The sequence below is a fragment of the Chaetodon auriga genome, chromosome 5 (assembly GCF_051107435.1).
Source record: "Chaetodon auriga isolate fChaAug3 chromosome 5, fChaAug3.hap1, whole genome shotgun sequence".
Classification (NCBI taxonomy): Eukaryota; Metazoa; Chordata; class Actinopteri; order Chaetodontiformes; family Chaetodontidae; genus Chaetodon; species Chaetodon auriga.
Window position 1 is genome coordinate 11,388,486 of NC_135078.1, and position 19,547 is coordinate 11,408,032.

General features: G+C 41.8%; 1 protein-coding gene across 1 annotated transcript; it reads left to right on the forward strand.

The window, feature by feature from the left end:
- Positions 1–5,076: 5,076 nt before the first annotated feature.
- Positions 5,077–19,160, forward strand: LOC143320664 (E3 ubiquitin-protein ligase TRIM39-like). Its single transcript, XM_076730502.1, has 4 exons — positions 5,077–6,486; positions 18,278–18,443; positions 18,558–18,796; positions 19,131–19,160. Exons 1-4 carry the CDS (start codon positions 5,077–5,079, stop codon positions 19,158–19,160), a joined length of 1,845 nt encoding a protein of 614 aa, XP_076586617.1.
- Positions 19,161–19,547: the final 387 nt, after the last annotated feature.

The following is a 19,547-nucleotide window of genomic DNA, read 5'->3' on the forward strand; positions in this document are numbered from 1 at the left end:
TACTTAAAAGTACAAGAGCAATGGAGAAATGGAGAAGAGGCACATAGAAGAGTCGAGATGGTGATGCTGTGCAAGGCTGACACTGTGCAGCAAATGTCAAAAATCAAGAGATCATATGAGCAAATGTCTGCATCATGAATCTTGGTACTTTCCATGATTCTGCAGGTGTCTCTGCAGCCAGTGTTAGTTGGTTCTAACCGGTTTTGGCCGGTATTGTCTGTAACCTTGCATAGCCCTGTGTGTCCTTATATAACCTTACTGTATTCAATCTATGTTACATATCTATCATCACTCTATGAAAGGATAACAATGTTATCAATCACACTATGATTTGTTATGTCTTAATGCATACTGATTTCTGGTGATTATTGTGATTATACTTACTTTTTAAAAAATAGAGCCTATGACAATCAGAAGCTAATGGTGTAATTGTAAGAGGTAAATACTTTTTTAAAAAACAAAGCCCGTGAGAATCAGAAGCTAATGGTGAAATTTCAAGGGAATAAGAAGAGTAAAAGTACCTACAAGCCCAGACTAGCGGTCAAAAGATAACGTAATGGTGTATAAAAAAAATAGAAGGATCAGAAAAAGAGAAGATGCCCCAAGGGAGGGGGTGACCTTGAACAAACTGTATAAAAGACAAGCACTGACTCTTCTAAGTGGGAGAGACTTGGAGAACTTCACTGGAGTTACATCTTGTGTGTCTCTGAGTGTTTTCACCTTTGTTGTTGACAATAAAGTTGCTTCTCAGACTTCGACTCCTGCAGCCCCTTTTTGAGCATTTTTCTCGGACAGCTGAATTTGATTTACAGCAGTCGTGAAATGAGAGGGTGAGATTAACTACCATCAATGATTAACTAATGAAAGAGGTTGAGAGAGCAGATTCTCTCTCATTGTGGGCAATCTGTTGAACACTACACATTTATGAGACTGAGAGTCGGACTGGAGGGAAGGAAAACTTGGTGAGTCTTTCATTTCAAAACAAAACAGAAAACAATCAAATGGCTGAGAAAACTGCTCTTCTCGAAGGTTTCCTGAGTTGCCATGTGTGTTCAGAGACTTTCAGAGATCCTGTGTCTCTGAGCTGCAACCACAGCTTCTGTTCAAGCTGCCTGCAACAATTCTGGGAACAAGCTAAAAACAAAAACTGTCCCATTTGTAAAAGAAAATCCTCAAAAGAACTTCCAGGAGTGAACTTTACACTGAAGGACCTGGCTGACATCTTTGCTGAGAGACAGAAATCTGGATCATCTGAGACAAAAATAGGACAGGTGGAGGTGGAGGTGGAGGTGGTGTGTAGTAAACATCAAGAGGAGCCTAAATTGTTCTGTGAGGACGAGCAGCGAGCTGTGTGTCCTGTCTGTGAGTTTTCTCTGCACCAGAGTCACAAGGTGGTTCCTGTAGAACAAGCAGTCAGTGAGCTGAAGGACCAGCTGAAATCTGACTTACAGTCTCTGCAGGACAAGAGGGACAAATACAAAGAAGTGAAGGAAACATACAAAGAAGTGATTCAACACTATATTTTCCAAAACGCTGTTTGTGGTGTGAACATGCTTCAAGAAGTGGAGGAAATTTAATGTGATCATTTTAAAACTTTTATCTCCAAAGTTTTTGTTTATTTGTTTGTTTGTTTATTTGTTTGTCTTTAACACCTGCTTCAGAAAAGTGGAGGAGGAGTGTTTGGAAGGAGAAGAATATGCAATATAAGAGTAAAATGAATTGTCCAGCACACAGTTATTATTATATCATATTATTACACGTCAACTGCATCTGAGTCTCATGTTGGCGTTCAGTTTTCATCCTGTTTAGCGGTCCAGTTCTGAATCCAACACACAGTTTGTCAGTGTTTAGGGCCGAACGTGCTCAGGTCACAGAGGTGAAGGGTCCTTATTTTTATCTTATAAATTATTTACAGTTTGTTACTATTTTATCATGGAAGAAGTTGTTAATGTTGCTCGTTGTCTCCAAGAGTCTTAACTCTTAAAAAAACAAACTCAGTGTGAATAAATCTGATTTATAAGGTCGTATCCAGACAGACAACAAATAAAAGTAAAAAATTAAAATACAGATATGCCGATGCTTCCATACAGGCCACGAGGGTCCCTGAATGGTCCGAGGAACATGAAAATAATATGAATCATATATTAAGGCCTTCACAGTCACAGGATCTTCACCCAAATGATCAGCGATGGGAGGTGTTTGTGTAAGACGACGCTCTCCACCATCCAAACAGCAGACGAGGGAATATGCTGTGGAAGAATCTTGGTCATCTCTCCTGTGGAGTTCACACACTTGGAGAATCTCTGACAAACTACTTCAATATTTAATGTTGTTTTTTCCTTTAATTTGTCACCCCTCTTTATTTCTCAGATACGACCAATTGAGTAATAACAGGCATCAGTATCAGGGCAGATCACTTCTATTTTCACCTGGAAGGACGTTAAGAACCAGGATGGAAGATTATTTAAATCTGTTATTTAAGTTTTATTATTTATTTACGGAATAATAGGTAAAGCTATAAATGTTGTGGTCTCGAGTCTGTGCATGGTTTTGTCTCTTGCCCTGTCTGCATTTCGCCCTCCTCTCTCTGTTCTCTCACTCTCCTCCTCTGCAGCGCTGGAGTGTGGAAGGAGGCGGGGGTCGATCTCCGGGACACTTGGGAAGACACACCTGAGCGGCATCAGGTGATCAGCCGCGTGCTCCTTCAGCCAGCTCATCCACCGGCTCAGTGCCTGAAGGTTTTCCTTGCCCTACGCACACGTGTCTCGCCACGCTGCTCTGCCTTTCCTCTTTCCTCGCTTCCAGCTTCAGTGTCTCTCGAGTGCTTTAGTCTTTATTTTGGCGAACCGTTTCTTTCCCTGTTGAGATGACTTTTAGTTCCTCGTGATACTCGAGTGTTTCCCAGCATTGGTGATTTTGTGTTTTCCGTAGCTTTTTCCGTTGGCGAAAGAAATTGTATTTTCAGTTAGAGTTTTTGAGCCTACCTTGTCTTCTTCCCTCTTAGTGGTGATTTTCGTTGCTTTTTGTTGATACTTTAAGTGTGAAAATAAACTTTGCTACAGTCTCTGCATCCTGGGTCCTGGCCGTGTTTTCAGCTGCTGACGACGGAGCTCACCTTATCTACTTTAAACACTAAAGGGTAGTTTGATCTAAAACAGTGCATCAAATTTATCACTTTATAATGTGGAAACATCTTAATCTGCAAATTAATTATATCTGAAAAATGAAGGTGGTCGAGTAAAGAGTATGAAGTACCATGAAATGGAAATACTTAAAGTACAGTCTGAGACCAGTACTTGAGTAAATGTACACCCTGTGGGTACTTTCCACCACTCATGAGGAAGAAGAAGAAGAGGACAAAGAGGAAGGAGAGGAGGACACAGGAGAAGAAGAAATGAATCCTCTGATGCAGTGATTTCAGCCGTTTCTCCAATATTCAAGTCCGGCCTCCAGGATCTTTAACTTGACAACAACTTCGGGTGAAGCCTGAATCCCTCAGTTATCAGCTGTCTTATTTAACCTCGACAAGCCGAAATGAGGCCTGACAGCATCCTCAGACCTGCTGATGACATTCACAAGACATCCAGGTTGTGTTTGCATCCACCATTAATGTCTGTGTTCATCTTTTATCAGATGACTGAAAATAAATCTCTTTATTTTGTTCACCTTAAAGTACAAAGTGACAGATATTCACAGAAAACACAGACCAGTTTCCTCCTGAAACAACTGGGACAAAATGGCTGTTTCTACGGTAAAAGTCAAGTGACTGAATGACTGAAGAAAAGCAAGAAAACAAATCAACATTTAACATACTGTAAATTAAATAATCTACAGATGAGTTTTGTGCATTTTGGCGACACCTTGTGGTCACATCAAGACTTGAAGAGAGCTTGGTGCAGTCAGAGTGTGACCACGAGGAACTGAGGGGACGAGAAAGTTTAAAATCACAGAACTGGATGTCTGAATGTGTTTACTCATTAGAGACGGTGAAGCTTGGTCGTAGAGAGTGTGGGTTTATATGAGCTGTGTCGGATTTAGTGAAACAGCAAAAAACCTGACACCATCAGTCTTTACGGAAACAGACATGACTGATGTCTGTTTCCCGTTTTGTGTGTGTGCTCTTTGTATTCTGCTGCTGCACAAGAACAACAGAAGAAATCAGTTGAAAATTCATGTTGAGTGCAAAATATTTCAAATGCTTTCCTTTGGCGAAAGTCTTCATGGTGGGAAGAGTTTTTAAAAAAAGTCTTAAACACTGAAGGAAACTCTGGACCGTAAAAGACTATATTTATATGGAGTTACAAAGTGCTTCACGTGCTGAGGATCTATGAACAGGGTGAAGATGTGGATTGTGCTCCTGGACTTGTTTGAAGTTCTGTGGAGTTCTGTTCTCGGTGAGGAAGGAAACAAAACACTGTCACAGCAACTACAAGATCCTTTGTGATCTCGTGACTAGTGACAGTGACAGTGACAGGGGCCGTGACTGCTCCAATACTATCATCCTCTTTATTCCTCCTTAGTCCTTCTCCCTGGCCTTTTTTTTACCCAATGCATTTTACACACATTTAGTCCCAATTAAATAATTATACATACAAACAAGTTTGGTGTCTGTCACCCTGCTGAAATGTTCAGTCCTCACTGGAGGACTAAGGAAAAAAGAACTCTCCCTGTTTCAGGTTTATGGTGTTTTAATGGCTGCATGAATCATATTCTTTTTATGTCTTCTTTATTAAGGAAACAGAAAACAAAACCGATGTTTAGATGTTTTCCTTTTGTTTGTCCACACATGCATGTGTAGTGAATTTGTTCTACAGTGAGTGAAGTATTTACCTCTGAAAGCACTCTGACTCCATCTGCTGGTGGCCACATGACATAGCAGCATTTCCTCCTCATAATTTCAGCTGAAACGGAGAGAAGTGAAAATGAAAGAATAAGTCGACCTTGTTGAACAGAGCTGAGACGCCATTACATCGTGTGAGATCTCTGCTGGAAAACAAACAGCTGGAAGACTTTAAGCACTCAAGAGAAGGAACAGTAACTTGGTGAGTCTTATCTTGAAAGACAATTTGGATACAAATGGCTGAGAGAACTGCTCTTCTCGAAGGTTACCTGAGTTGCCATGTGTGTGCAGAGACTTTCAGAGATCCTGTGTCTCTGAGCTGCAACCACAGCTTCTGTTCAAGCTGCCTGCAACAATTCTGGGAACAAGCTAATAACAAAAACTGTCCCATTTGTAAAAGAAAATCCTCAAAAGAAGATCCAGGAGTGAACTTTGTACTGAAGGAACTGGCTGACGTCTTTGCTGGGAGACAGAAATCTGAATCATCTGAGACAGAAAAAGGACAGGTGGAGGTGGTGTGTAGTAAACATCAAGAAGAGCCTAAATTGTTCTGTGAGGACGAGCAGCGAGCTGTGTGTCCTGTCTGTGAGTTTTCTCTGCACCACAGTCACAAGGTGGTTCCTGTAGAACAAGCAGTCAGTGAGCTGAAGGACCAGCTGAAATCTGACTTACAGTCTCTGCAGGACAAGAGGGACAAATACAAACGAGTGGAGGAAACATGCAAAGAAATGATTCAACACTCCAAGAAGCAGCTGTTGTCCACAGAGAAGCAGATCAGAGCAGAGTTCAACAAGCTCCACCAGTTCCTGAAAGAGGAAGAGGAGTCCAGACTGGCAGCTCTGAGGGAAGAAGAGGAGCAGAAGGGGAGGACTGTGAGCAGAGAGATGAAGATGATTGAGCAGCAGATCTCCTCTCTGTCAGACAGTATCTGTGCTGTTGAAGACGAGCTGCAGAAACACAACGTGCCATTCCTCAGCAGTTATAAAGCCACTCAGAGCAGAGCCAGAGTCCAGTGCTCACTGTCAGATCCACAGCTGCTCTCAGGAGCTCTGATAGATGTGGCCAAACACCTGGGCAACCTGTCCTTCACAGTCTGGAAGAAGATGAAGGACAAGGTCCACTTCAGTCCTGTCATTCTGGACCCAAACACTGGAAGCCACTGGCTCTGTCTGTCTGATGATCTGACCAGTGTGAGGCGTGGAGACACAAAGCAGCAGCTTCCTGACAATCCAGAGAGAAACACTAAATATCCCACTGTTCTGGGCTCTGAGGGCTTCAGCTCAGGGAAACACAGCTGGGAGGTGGAGGTGGGAGACCATCCTCGATGGAATGTGGGTTTGGCTAAAGAGTCAGTTGACAGGAAGGGGGAGCGGCAGTGTACACCAAAATATGGAATCTGGTGTTTAATGCATCGCAGTGGAAAATACATTGGTGGTTTTAATGATACTGTCACAGTGAAGAAGAGTCTCCAGAGGATCAGAGTCCAGCTGGACTATGACAGGGGGGAGGTGTCCTTCTACAACCCTGAAGACATGACTCACATCTACACTGACAAAGACACTTTCACTGAGAAACTCTTCCCATATTTTCATATTGGAGACACTGGTGATGCTAAAACTGCTGCTATCAAAATGTGTCAAAGTGATGTTTCTGTGTGATGATCAGGGAGGATGGTGAGGTCCAAGTGATTCATTCAGATTTTTATAATGTGCTGGTTTCGTGTCAATTACAGACAATAACAGTTAGTTCTTTAAAGGTGAAAATCCTGTAATTTGAAAGTAAATGAACAACATGTGGAGATCCAGGTTAGATCCAGATTAATTTGGTGTGTGTAGGATTTTCTCCAAAACGCTGTTTGTGGTGTGAACATGCTTCAAGAACTGTAGAACATTTAGTGTGATCATTTTAAAACTTTTATCTCCAAAGTTTTGTTTTTTAACATTTTCCAAGGATGACCAACACATTTAAGTTGCAAATATATGCATATTTTAATTTGAAATAGTCTTTAATTTGAAATCATGTAACCACTGAAAGCTTTATTTTCACTATTAATTTTCATCTTTCAACTAATTTTCAAAGTCATTCAATCAATAATTTTCTCAAACTGCTTTTACTTTAATACAATCAAAGTGTTGAAATGTTTTGAAATAAAACATCGACATTGATAAGACAAACATGACCAAACTGTTGCCTTTATTTTACTTGTTGCTGAGAGCCAGAGGCCTGAAAAGATGGCAGCAGATCGTCATCTGGACGTCCAAATGTGACCTTTTACAGCCTGAACTCTGTCACCTGCTACAGTTCTGATTAAACACTGAATAATTTTATGAGTCAACCTCTTGGAAATCCTCCCCAGGAAACACATGATGACACACAAGGTGTTTCTGACTTTAACACCTGCTTCAGAAAAGTGGAGGAGGAGTGTTTGGAAGGAGAAGAATATGCAATATAAGAGTAAAATGAATTGTCCAGCACACAGTTTTTATTATATCATATTATAACACGTCAACTGCATCTGAGTGTCATGTTGGCATTTCAGTGTTTCATCCTGTTTAGCGGTCCAGGTCTGAATCCAACACACAGTTTGTCAGTGTTCAGGGCCGAACGTGCTCAGGTCACAGAGGTGAAGGGTCCTTAAGCAAGACACTGAAGCTAATGTTTAACATGAAATACACACAGATATGATCGTATAAGAACAGAAATGACCAAACGTGTGTCAGCATGAAAGAAAATGTCAAGAAAGCTGTTTCTGATACGTATTTGTCCTGAAGAAAGTTCAAGGCCATATCCAGAAAAACTGGGACTCTTGATTTTGTAAATCTGTCTTCATGTAGAATTTGATGGCGGCAACACGTTTGAATAAAGTTGGGACAGGCTGATGTTTATCACTCTGTTTCATCACTTCTTCTTTGTCAGCGTTCGTTTGGGAACTGAGGAGACAAACTGCTGTCATTTTGGAAGAGGAATGTTTTCCCATTCCTGCTTGATGTACGACTTCAGCTGCTCAACAGTTCAGCGTCTCCTTTGGTGTATTTTACGTTTCATCATGCAGCAAACATTTTCAGTGGGTGACCAGTCAGGACTGCAGACAGACCAGTTTAGACTCTTTTAACCTCGCTTGAAATACCTGAACCTCCTTCAGCCTCCCACACCACTTCCAAGTTGGAAATGATCTTTTAACTGAGCTAAATTTGTTTCAAAGGTTTGTAAAAGTTACTGTGTTTGCATTTGACACTGTGGTGATGAGATCAGATCAACATCATTGGAGCAGAGGTGGAGACGGTCACTGGGTGTCCAGATCTCTGAGGTCCTCTCCTGGACCGTCAGCACCTCCACCTGGGTCAAAAAGACACCACAGCTGCTCCACTTGCAGAGGAGACTTCTGGCCTCCAGGAGGCGCTACAGGAGCGTCTGTTCCACAACCAGCAGACCTGCAGCTGCTGTGTTTCATCGATATCACTGACTCCTGTTTGGTTCATGCTTCATGATGATGATGCTGAAAATACATTTCAGCAGAAACAATCTGATTGCTTAATTTATTTTTATCTTGTAAATTATTTACAGTTTGTTACTATTTTGTCATGTAACAAGTTTTTTTATATTGCTCATTGTCTCCTGTTACGACCACAGTGGTAATTTTTGTTGGTTTTAGTGTGTTCTCCTTGTCTGTGTTTATGTAGTTTTCTTTATGAAGATTGCAGTGTCATTGCTGAGAGGTGATTGGTCAATGGTTTTCAATCCTGGCTGGTGGATTGGCTGTTTCTGGAGGTACCTCCTATAAAATGGTCCAAGATGGCGGTCGGCAGCTGGACAGCAGCAGGCATTCCTCATCTCCCTCTTCTCCGAACTGGCCACACGTTGCTCCTAAGTAAATCCAGTGATGTTCTTTAGTAGGGGTGGGCTGCCAGTTTTGTTAAACCAACTCTTATCCTCTGTTTTTGCTTAGTTAGGGAGGTAAGTCCTGTGTCTTTCGGTTCCTTTGCTTTTGTTAGGTAAGTTATATCCTCCGCTGTTAGAATCGTTTTGTTTGTTGTTTTGGCCTTGGTCCACCCTGAAGCCATTTATTGCCCTGAACCTGTTGTTCATTCATTTTCTTTTGTAAATAAATATAGTAATTCTGTGGTAAACTTGTGCTTTGGATCTGTGGCTACTTGGGACCTGGGGAAGATGGGGACTCTTCGTGTTGTGTTTGTGCACCCCTAGGCCGGGCGTAACACTCCAAGAGTCTTTAAACTGTTAAAAAAAAATGAACTCAGTGTGAATAAATCTGATTTATAAGGTCATAACCAGACGGACGATAAAACTAAAAAACTAAAATACAGATATGCCGATGTTTCCATACAGGCCATGAGGGTCCCTGAATGGTCCGAGGAACATGAAAATAATATGAATCATATATTAAGGCCTTCACAGTCACAGGATCTTCACCCAAATGATCAGCGATGGGAGGTGTTTGTGTTAGACGACACTCTCCACCATCCAAACAGCAGACCAGGGAATATGTTGTGGAAGAATCTTGGTCATCTCTCCTGTGGAGTTCACACACTTGCAGAATCTCTGACAAACCTCCTAGTGGCCGAATGCCAAACTACTTCAATATTTAATGTTGGTTTTTCCTTTAATTTGTCACCCCTCTTTATTTCTCAGATATGACCAATCGAGCAATAACAGGCATCAGTCTGAGGGCAGATCACTTCTATTTTCACCTGGAAGGACGTTAAGAACCAGGATGGAAGATTATTTAAATCTGTTATTTAAGTTTTATTATTTATTTAAGGAGCAATAGGTAAAAATATTGTAACTTAAAAAAAGGTACAGTAATATTATCAGAAAAATGTTGTTACGACCCAGCTCGCTAGGGGTAAAGAAGTAATAAAAAAAAAAAAAAAAACAGATGTAAATGGTTAATATAGTTATTTATTTAAACCCAAGTCATTTTAAATTGTTTGGGTACAAAGGACAACTTCCCAGACAACAAAAAGACCAGTTGGGTGCTTTTCAAACAAATGAAATAAACATAACCGAAAGAGACCTCTCAAAAACGAGAGCTGACCTGAATCACAAACAAAACGAAATGGAAATAAAACCCTCCTAAATGAGGCCGACGGTACAGGTGGAAAACAAGAACCAAAATACAAAAGAAATAGCACCCATAAGCCTATTGAGGCCAACAAACAATATGACTGGAAGTGGGTGTAAAATCAGTCCCCAGGTCTGGTTACAACAAGAACACAAGGAGCACGAGCTCAGACAAATCTACAATAAACCAAATGAATCTCTCCTGTGTCGAGCTTTGGTCATGAGACGTGCCAACCACACACTGCCAGGCTGAGACAACTCTTGTAGCCAGCAGGAGATAACTGCTTGCAGATGATTGGGCACCGGCTGGCTCCTCCCCAATCGCCGTCCTCTTCCGGGGGAGGAGTCCTGTTTCCACACCCACTCACCTGCAACTACTCACATACATGCAGGGCACAAGAACACACACACACAAACACACACAAGAACGGTGGCGGCCGTAACAAATGTCCTTCAGTCTCTAAATTAGTGAGTGAGTGTGAATGGTTGTATGTCTGTCTATGTTGCCCCACAATCGGCTGCCAACCGGTTCAGGGTGTACCCCGCCTCTCGCCCATTGCCAGCTGGGATAGGCTCCAGCCCCCTGCAACCCCGAAAGGGATACGCGGGTATAGAAGATGAATGAATGAATTTTAAATACTGAATGAACATGGAAGCAGCATTGTGATATTGCTCATTGGAGCTCATCTTATCTGCTTGAATGAAGGTGGTCAAGTAAAGAGTACAAAGTACCATAAAATGGAAATACTTCGAATACAGTCTGAGTCCAGTTCTTTCTGTGGAGGCTGTTTTGCCACCTTTTCAATCCAAATCGACCACAGTTCTTTGTGTTCTCGATGAGGAAGAAAACAAAATACTTTCACAGCAACTACGAGATCCTTTGTGATCTCGAGACAAGTGCCATTGACGGGGGGCCGCGATTGCTCCAAAACGATCATCCTCTTTATCACTGGAGTAAAGTTCCGTGAACCCGATGAGCTTCGAGCTGTCCGCGAACAAGTGGAGCCCGTAGAACCTGAAGATGGCGTCGCTGCCCTCGGCCACCTGAATAACCCCTCTCTCGGTGGTCTCGGGAAAACTGAATACCCACCTGCTCCATTCTGGCTACATCTGACCTTTGGACACAGTTTGTCAGTGTTTAGGGCCGAATGTGCTCAGGTCACAGAGGTGAAGGGTCCTTAAGCAAGACACTGAAGCTAATGTTTAACATGAAATACACACAGATATGATCCTATAAGAACAGAAATGACCAAACGTGTGTCAGCATGAAAGAAAATGTTCAGAAAGCTGTTTCTGATATGTATTTGTTCTGAAGAAAGTTCAAGGCCATATCCAGAAAAACTGGGACTCTCTAAAATGTAAACAAACAGAATGTGATGATTTGGAGTTGGTACTGATGAATGGAGTTGGTACTGATGAATATTTGTGACACACGGCATTTTAATCTGAAAGTAACTTGTATAAATGTAATGTGCTAAAAGAATTTTTCCCTCTTAAATTTAGTGGACAAGAAGTGGAAAGTAACATGGAATATAAATACTTAAATCATTAAAAGTACCTCAATTTTGTACAGACAGAAAATGTTGAGGCTGATATTGTAGATATGTTTTCATGTTTCTGTGTGTTAAGAACAGATTTACTATTCAGCTTTTAGTATTTGCTAACTTTCACACTGAAGACAAAGAAGGTGAAAAAGACATGACCTTCAGGACTGTTACTGCAATTAAACTGTTGATCCTATACAGAAAAAAAAGTGAAACAGAAAGTTTGCCTCATGTGTCATCTTTTGCTCTACTTCCTGTGTTTTCTCTCCCTGGTGATGGTTTGATTTGTGTCACCTGTCACTCATTTGTTTCCACCTGTGCCTTGTTAGTCTTCCCTCCCAATATATTTAAGTCTGTGTGTTTCCCTCAGTCTTTGCCAGTTTGTCTTCATAGCTCATGTATCACGTGTCCAGCCTTCTTGTGAGTAGGCAGGACTGAGCAGTCTGTCCAAATGCTTTGGGGTTTTTGCTTGTTCTCTTAACCTGCTGTGTTTTTTGGATTTATAGACACTGAGTCCTGTTTCTGTGGCTTGTATTTTGCTTTTGGACTTATCACTTTGGTTTTGACGTTTGCCAGCCTCACCCTCCCGTAAGTCTTTGTTTGACTGTCATTTTATGTTAATAAATTCTCGATGACACATTTACTACAGGTACATGTTCAAAGTTCAGGCAATTAAACAAAACTGCTACGCAAAGTCCAAAGATAATGAGAGCGGTAATCAGCAATAAACAGGAAAATGAACAAATGTTTCTGACAATCTCTTTGCATATAAAATAATGTAAACCCTGGATTTAGCTAATCAAACCTGAATAATAACACACACACACACACACACACACACACAAACACACACAGTTGATTTTAATGTCACAGAGAAGCTCCATCTTAAGTGTTTTACATCAGTGGCCTTTTCATCACCAGTGTTCACTGTGACAAAGAGATAAAACTGTTCACCTTCCTGTCACTGTTTAACACTTCAGGTCGTCACACAGAGGGTTTAAACATGTTTGAATCCAGAAAGAAATGTTCTGAAGGACAGCTTGTTAAGTGTCTGTTATATCTGTTGGTCGTGAAATGAGAGGGTGAGATTAACTACCATCAATGATTAACTAATGAAAGAGGTTGAGAGAGCAGATTCTCTCTCATTGTGGGCAATCTGTTGAACACTACACATTTAGGAGACTGAGAGTCGGACTGGAGGGAAGGAAAACTTGGTGAGTCTTCATTTCAAAACAAAACAGAAAACAATCAAATGGCTGAGAAAACTGCTCTTCTCGAAGGTTTCCTGAGTTGCCATGTGTGTTCAGAGACTTTCAGAGATCCTGTGTCTCTGAGCTGCAACCACAGCTTCTGTTCAAGCTGCCTGCAACAATTCTGGGAACAAGCTAAAAACAAGAACTGTCCCATTTGTCAAAGAAAATCCTCAATGGACGATCCACAAGAGAACATTGCACTGAAGAAACTGGCTGAAGCCTTTACTGAGAGACAGAAATCTGGATCATCTGAGACAAAAATAGGACAGGTGGAGGTGGAGGCGGAGGTGGAGGTGGAAGTGGAGGTGGAAGTGGTGTGTAGTAAACATCAAGAAGAGCCTAAATTGTTCTGTGAGGACGAGCAGCGAGCTGTGTGTCCTGTCTGTGAGTTTTCTCTGCACGAGAGTCACAAGGTGGTTCCTGTAGAACAAGCAGTCAGTGAGCTGAAGGACCAGCTGAAATCTGACTTACAGTCTCTGCAGGACAAGAGGGACAAATACAAAGAAGTGAAGGAAACATACAAAGAAATGATTCAACACTCCAAGAAGCAGCTGTTGTCCACAGAGAAGCAGATCAGAGCAGAGTTCAACAAGCTCCACCAGTTCCTGAAAGAGGAAGAGGAGTCCAGACTGGCAGCTCTGAGGGAGGAAGGGGAGCAGAGGAAGAGGACTGTGAGCAGAGAGATGAAGATGATTGAGCAGCAGATCTCCTCTCTGTCAGACAGTATCTGTGCTGTTGAAGAAGAGCTGCAGAAACACAACGTGCCATTCCTCAGCAGTTATAAAGCCACTCAGAGCAGAGCCAGAGTCCAGTGCTCACTGTCAGATCCACAGCTGCTCTCAGGAGCTCTGATAGATGTGGCCAAACACCTGGGCAACCTGTCCTTCACAGTCTGGAAGAAGATGAAGGACAAGGTCCACTTCAGTCCTGTCATTCTGGACCCAAACACTAGAAGCCCCTGGCTCTATCTGTCTGATGATCTGACCAGTGTGAGGTTTGGACACAAATGGCAGCAGCTTCCGAACAATCCAGAGAGACACAGTTACTATGACACTGTTCTGGGCTCTGAGGGCTTCAGCTCAGGGAAACACAGCTGGGAGGTGGAGGTGGGAGACCATCCTCGATGGAATGTGGGTTTGGCTAAGGAGTCAGTTGATGGGAATGCAATGGGGAATCCTGTACCAAAAGAAGGGATCTGGTGTTTAATGTATGATAGTGAAAGATACACTGATGGTTATGCTGAGACTGTCACAGTGAAGAAGAGTCTCCAGAGGATCAGAGTCCAGCTGGACTATGACAGGGGGAAGGTGTCCTTCTACGACCCTGAAGACATGACTCACATCTTCGCTTACAAAGACACTTTCACTGAGAAACTCTTCCCATATTTCAGTATTGGTTTTGCCTCTGATGGTCAAACTGCTACTATCAAAATCTGTCAAACTGATGTTTCTCTGTGATGTTCAGGAATTTAATTTTTCCAACTTTCACCCTCAAGTTTTTTGTATCGTGACATTTGGAGTTTATTAAACTCTAAACTCATCATCACACTTTACACCTAAAGCAGCACTCTGGATGTGCTTGTCTTTTGTTTTTCTATTTTCCATCTGAAGCAGCATACATTTGAATTAAGTTAATGGTCATATTGATGGACAATTAAACTACTCTGACCTCAGTGTCTGTGTAGGTCACTTTAGATGCTGCTCTGTCAGCAGCACTGATGTGAAGCTCAAGTTGAAGTTCAACAGCCAACGAATGAAACTGTGTAAAGCTAAACAGCTGCATCTCTCTCTTCATATGTGTGTTTTTTCTTGAATGAATCAAAAGCAGGATGGTTAGAGTGATCTTATGAGGAAAAAAAAGGATTTTGCTGGGGGGAGGGGTTACAAAGCAACTGGTTTTATGTACAAACTACAGAGTTTCACGGTCTGATTTGTGGTTTCAGTGTTACAAACCTTGTTCCAAAACAGTCTCTGACTCTGTGTAAAGCATAGATAAAACAAAATGTAATGACTTGTTAATCTTTTTTTTTTTGACTGTTTTGGGCAGCAGCATCTCAACTGCTGACAGGATGAGACTTAACAGACTGATTAAGAAGGCCAGCTCTGTCCTGGGATGCCCCCTCGTACTGGTGGAGGAGATGGGAGAGAGGAAGATGATGGCTAAGCTATCGCCCCTGCTGGAGAACATGTCCCACCACATGCAGGACACTGACAGCACATGGGCATCTCCTCCAGTGACAGGCTGCTTCAGCCACAGTGTGTGAGGGAGAGACACTGCAGGTCCTTCCTTCCTGCTGCTGTCCAACTGCACAACCACATAACATTACATACAGTATTCAATTTTTACTTATTGTATTGTATTGTTTTTTGTTTTGTTCAGAAAAGTAGAGGAGGAGTGTTTGGAAGGAGACGAATATGCAATATAAGAGTAAAATGAATTGTCCAGCACACAGTTATTATTATATCATATTATTACACATCAACTGCATCTGAGTCTCATGTTGGCATTTCAGTGTTTCATCCTGTTTAGCGGTCCAGGTCTGAATCCAACACACAGTTCGTCAGTGTTCAGGGCCGAACTTGCTCAGGTCACAGAGGTGAAGGGTCCTTAAGCAAGACACTGAAGCTAATGTTTAACATGAAATACACACAGATATGATCCTATAAGAACAGAAATGACCAAACGTGTGTCAGCATGAAAGAAAATGTTCAGAAAGCTGTTTCTGATACGTATTTGTTCTGAAGAAAGTTCAAGGCCATATCCAGAAAAACTGGGACTCTCTAAAATGTAAGCAAACAGAATGTGATGATTTGGAGTTGTATGGTACTGATGAATATTTGTGACACACGGCATTTTAATCTGAAAGTAACTTGTATAAATGTAATGTGCTAAAAGAATTTTTCCCTCTTAAATTTAGTGGACAAGAAGTGGAAAGTAACATGGAATATAAATACTTAAATCATTAAAAGTACCTCAATTTTGTACAGACAGAAAATGTTGAGGCTGATATTGTAGATATGTTTTCATGTTTCTGTGTGTTAAGAACAGATTTACTATTCAGCTTTTAGTATTTGCTAACTTTCACATTGAAGACAAAGAAGGTGAAAAAGACATGACCTTCAGGACTGTTACTGCAATTAAACTGTTGATCATATACAGAAAAAAAAAGTGAAACAGAAATAACAAGGAAGTAGTGTCATGGTTCAGTGTTAGTTTTGATATTTCCTGTTTTATGTTGAAAGTTTGCCTCATGTGTCATCTTTTGCTTTACTTCCTGTGTTTTCTCTCCCTGGTGACGGTTTGATTTGTGTCACCTGTCACTCATTTGTTTCCACCTGTGCCTTGTTAGTCTTCCCTCCCAATATATTTAAGTCTGTGTGTTTCCCTCAGTCTTTGCCAGTTTGTCTTCATGCCTCATGTATCACGTGTCCAGCCTTCTTGTGAGTAGGCAGGACTGAGCAGTCTGTCCAAATGCTTTGGGGTTTTTGTTTGTTCTCTTATCCTGCTGTGTTTTTTGGATTTATAGACACTGAGTCCTGTTTCTGTGGCTTATATTTTGCTTTTGGACTTATCACTTTGGTTTTGACGTTTGCCAGCCTCACCCTCCCGTAAGTCTTTGTTTGATTGTCATTTTATGTTAATAAATTCTCGATGACACATTTACTACAGGTACATGTTCAAAGTTCAGGCAATTAAACAAAACTGCTGCACAAAGTCCAAAGATAATGAGAGCGGTAATCAGCAATAAACAGGAAAATGAACAAATGTTTCTAAAAGTCTGCATACTGAAGAATGTAAACCCTGGATTTAGCTAATCAAACCTGAAAACTAACACACACACAGAGTTCATTTTAATGTCACAGAGAAGCTACATCTTAAGTGTTTTACATCAGTGGCCTTTTCATCGCCAGTGTTCACTCTGACAAAGAGATAAAACTGTGCACCTTCCTGTCACAGGGATGAGCGAGTACACCGCTATCTGTAAATGTATTTGTTCAACCATCTAAATTATCTGTATCCTGTACTCGGAGTGGGCGGGGCCTAACGGAAATGGGTGTGGCTTAAATCGGTGCATTATTTTAAGTCTGAAATTAATATACAATAAAAATATTAATATAGGCTATTTTTTGTGTTCAGCTATATGTGTGTAAGTGGTCTGTAAGACTGTTTATTTTTTAATGATCTGTGTGAACTTGGTGATTCATGCAAACATCCAGTGATGGCAAACAGGGAAATAATATCTCAGCCTTGTTCACTGTATTCTTCTCAAAAGCACCGCGTTCAGTACGAGCAAACTTTTCCAACTGACTTTAGATCACCAGCCAAAATAAGAGCGGAGTGGAGGCAGTGACCGACGCGACACGAGCCATTTCCAGCTCTATCTTGTCAAATGAACCGCATACGTCACGAAACGAATTCACCAAGTAACTTTAAATGTCATACAAACCGAAACACAGGCGAGCTGAAGAAGGAGTACTGAAGAGAGCTACGTGAGCTGGATCGTGTCTGTGTAAGGAGGGGCGGGCGCTGTGTGTGACTGGCCAATCACAGAGCGTGAAGACAGTCAGTTACCCAATGAGGATTTTTCTTCAGCACGAGCCCGGATAGTGACGAGTTTTACTCGTATCATGCTCGTACTCGCCAAAAATGCTTTATCCGTATCCGGCTCAACCCTACTGTTCAACACTTCAGGTCGTCACACAGACGGTTTAAACATGTTTGGATCCAGAATGAATTCGAAAATCTTCCATGTTCTGAAGGACAGCTTGTTAAGTGTCTGTTATATCTGTTGGTCGTGAAATGAGAGGGTGAGATTAACTACCATCAATGATTAACTAATGAAAGAGGTTGAGAGAGCAGATTCTCTCTCATTGTGGGCAATCTGTTGAACACTACACATTTATGAGACTGAGAGTCGGACTGGAGGGAAGGAAAACTTGGTGAGTCTTTCATTTCAAAACAAAACAGAAAACAATCAAATGGCTGAGAAAAGTGCTCTTCTCGAAGGTTTCCTGAGTTGCCATGTGTGTTCAGAGACTTTCAGAGATCCTGTGTCTCTGAGCTGCAACCACAGCTTCTGTTCAAGCTGCCTGCAACAATTCTGGGAACAAGCTAAAAACAAAGACTGTCCCATTTGTCAAAGAAAATCCTCAAAGGACGATCCACAAGAAAACATTGCACTGAAGAAACTGGCTGAAGCCTTTACTGAGAGACAGAAATCTGGATCATCTGAGACAAAAATAGGACAGGTGGAGGTGGAGGTGGTGTGTAGTAAACATCAAGAAGAGCCTAAATTGTTCTGTGAGGACGAGCAGCGAGCTGTGTGTCCTGTCTGTGAGTTTTCTCTGCACGAGAGTCACAAGGTGGTTCCTGTAGAACAAGCAGTCAGTGAGCTGAAGGACCAGCTGAAATCTGACTTACAGTCTCTGCAGGACAAGAGGGACAAATACAAAGAAGTGAAGGAAACATACAAAGAAATGATTCAACACTCCAAGAAGCAGCTGTTGTCCACAGAGAAGCAGATCAGAGCAGAGTTCAACAAGCTCCACCAGTTCCTGAAAGAGGAAGAGGAGTCCGGACTGGCAGCTCTGAGGGAGGAAGGGGAGCAGAGGAAGAGGACTGTGAGCAGAGAGATGAAGATGATTGAGCAGCAGATCTCCTCTCTGTCAGACAGTATCTGTGCTGTTGAAGAAGAGCTGCAGAAACACAACGTGCCATTCCTCAGCAGTTATAAAGCCACTCAGAGCAGAGCCAGAGTCCAGTGCTCACTGTCAGATCCACAGCTGCTCTCAGGAGCTCTGATAGATGTGGCCAAACACCTGGGCAACCTGTCCTTCACAGTCTGGAAGAAGATGAAGGACAAGGTCCACTTCAGTCCTGTCATTCTGGACCCAAACACTGGAAGCCCCTGGGTCTGTCTGTCTGATGATCTGACCAGTATGAGGTTTGGACACAAATGGCAGCAGCTTCCAAACAATCCAGAGAGATACAGTTACTACGACACTGTTCTGGGCTCTGAGGGCTTCAGCTCAGGGAAACACAGCTGGGAGGTGGAGGTGGGAGACCATCCTGACTGGAGAGTGGGTTTGGCTAAAGAGTCAGTTGATGGGAAGGCAACGGGGAATCCTGGCCCAAAACAAGGGGTCTGGTGTTTAACATATTACAATGAACAATACACTGATGGTTATGCTGAGACTGTCACAGTGAAGAAGAGTCTCCAGAGGATCAGAGTCCAGCTGGACTATGACAGGGGGAAGGTGTCCTTCTACGACCCTGAAGACATGACTCACATCTACGCTTACAAAGACACTTTCACTGAGAAACTCTTCCCTTTTTTCAGTATTGGTTTTGCCTTTGATGGTCAAACTGCTATTATCAAAATCTGTCAAACTGATGTCTCTCTGTGATGTTCAGGAATTTAATTTTTCCAACTTTCACCTGTAAGTCTTTTGTATCGTGACGTTTGGAGTTTATTAAACTCTAAACTCATCATCACACTTTACACCTAAAGCAGCACTCTGGATCTGCTTGTCTTTTCTTTGTCTTTTCTTCTACTAAGGCAGATCTGATTTGGTGTTGAGTGTCATGGAAATGTTTTTTGCTCACTGTTTCTGTGGTCTGAAATAAATAATCCCAAGTGTTTTTCATGCACATAACGGAAAACATTTACACTGTATTGTTTTGAGTTAAAAGTTAATGGTCACGTTTGATGGACAATTAAAACTACGATGTTAAATCATCTGACACAAATCAAGTTCAGTTTTTGGATTAGAACTGATTAGCTTGGTTAACAGCATCTTGTGTTTAAACAGGTCACAATATGACAACCTG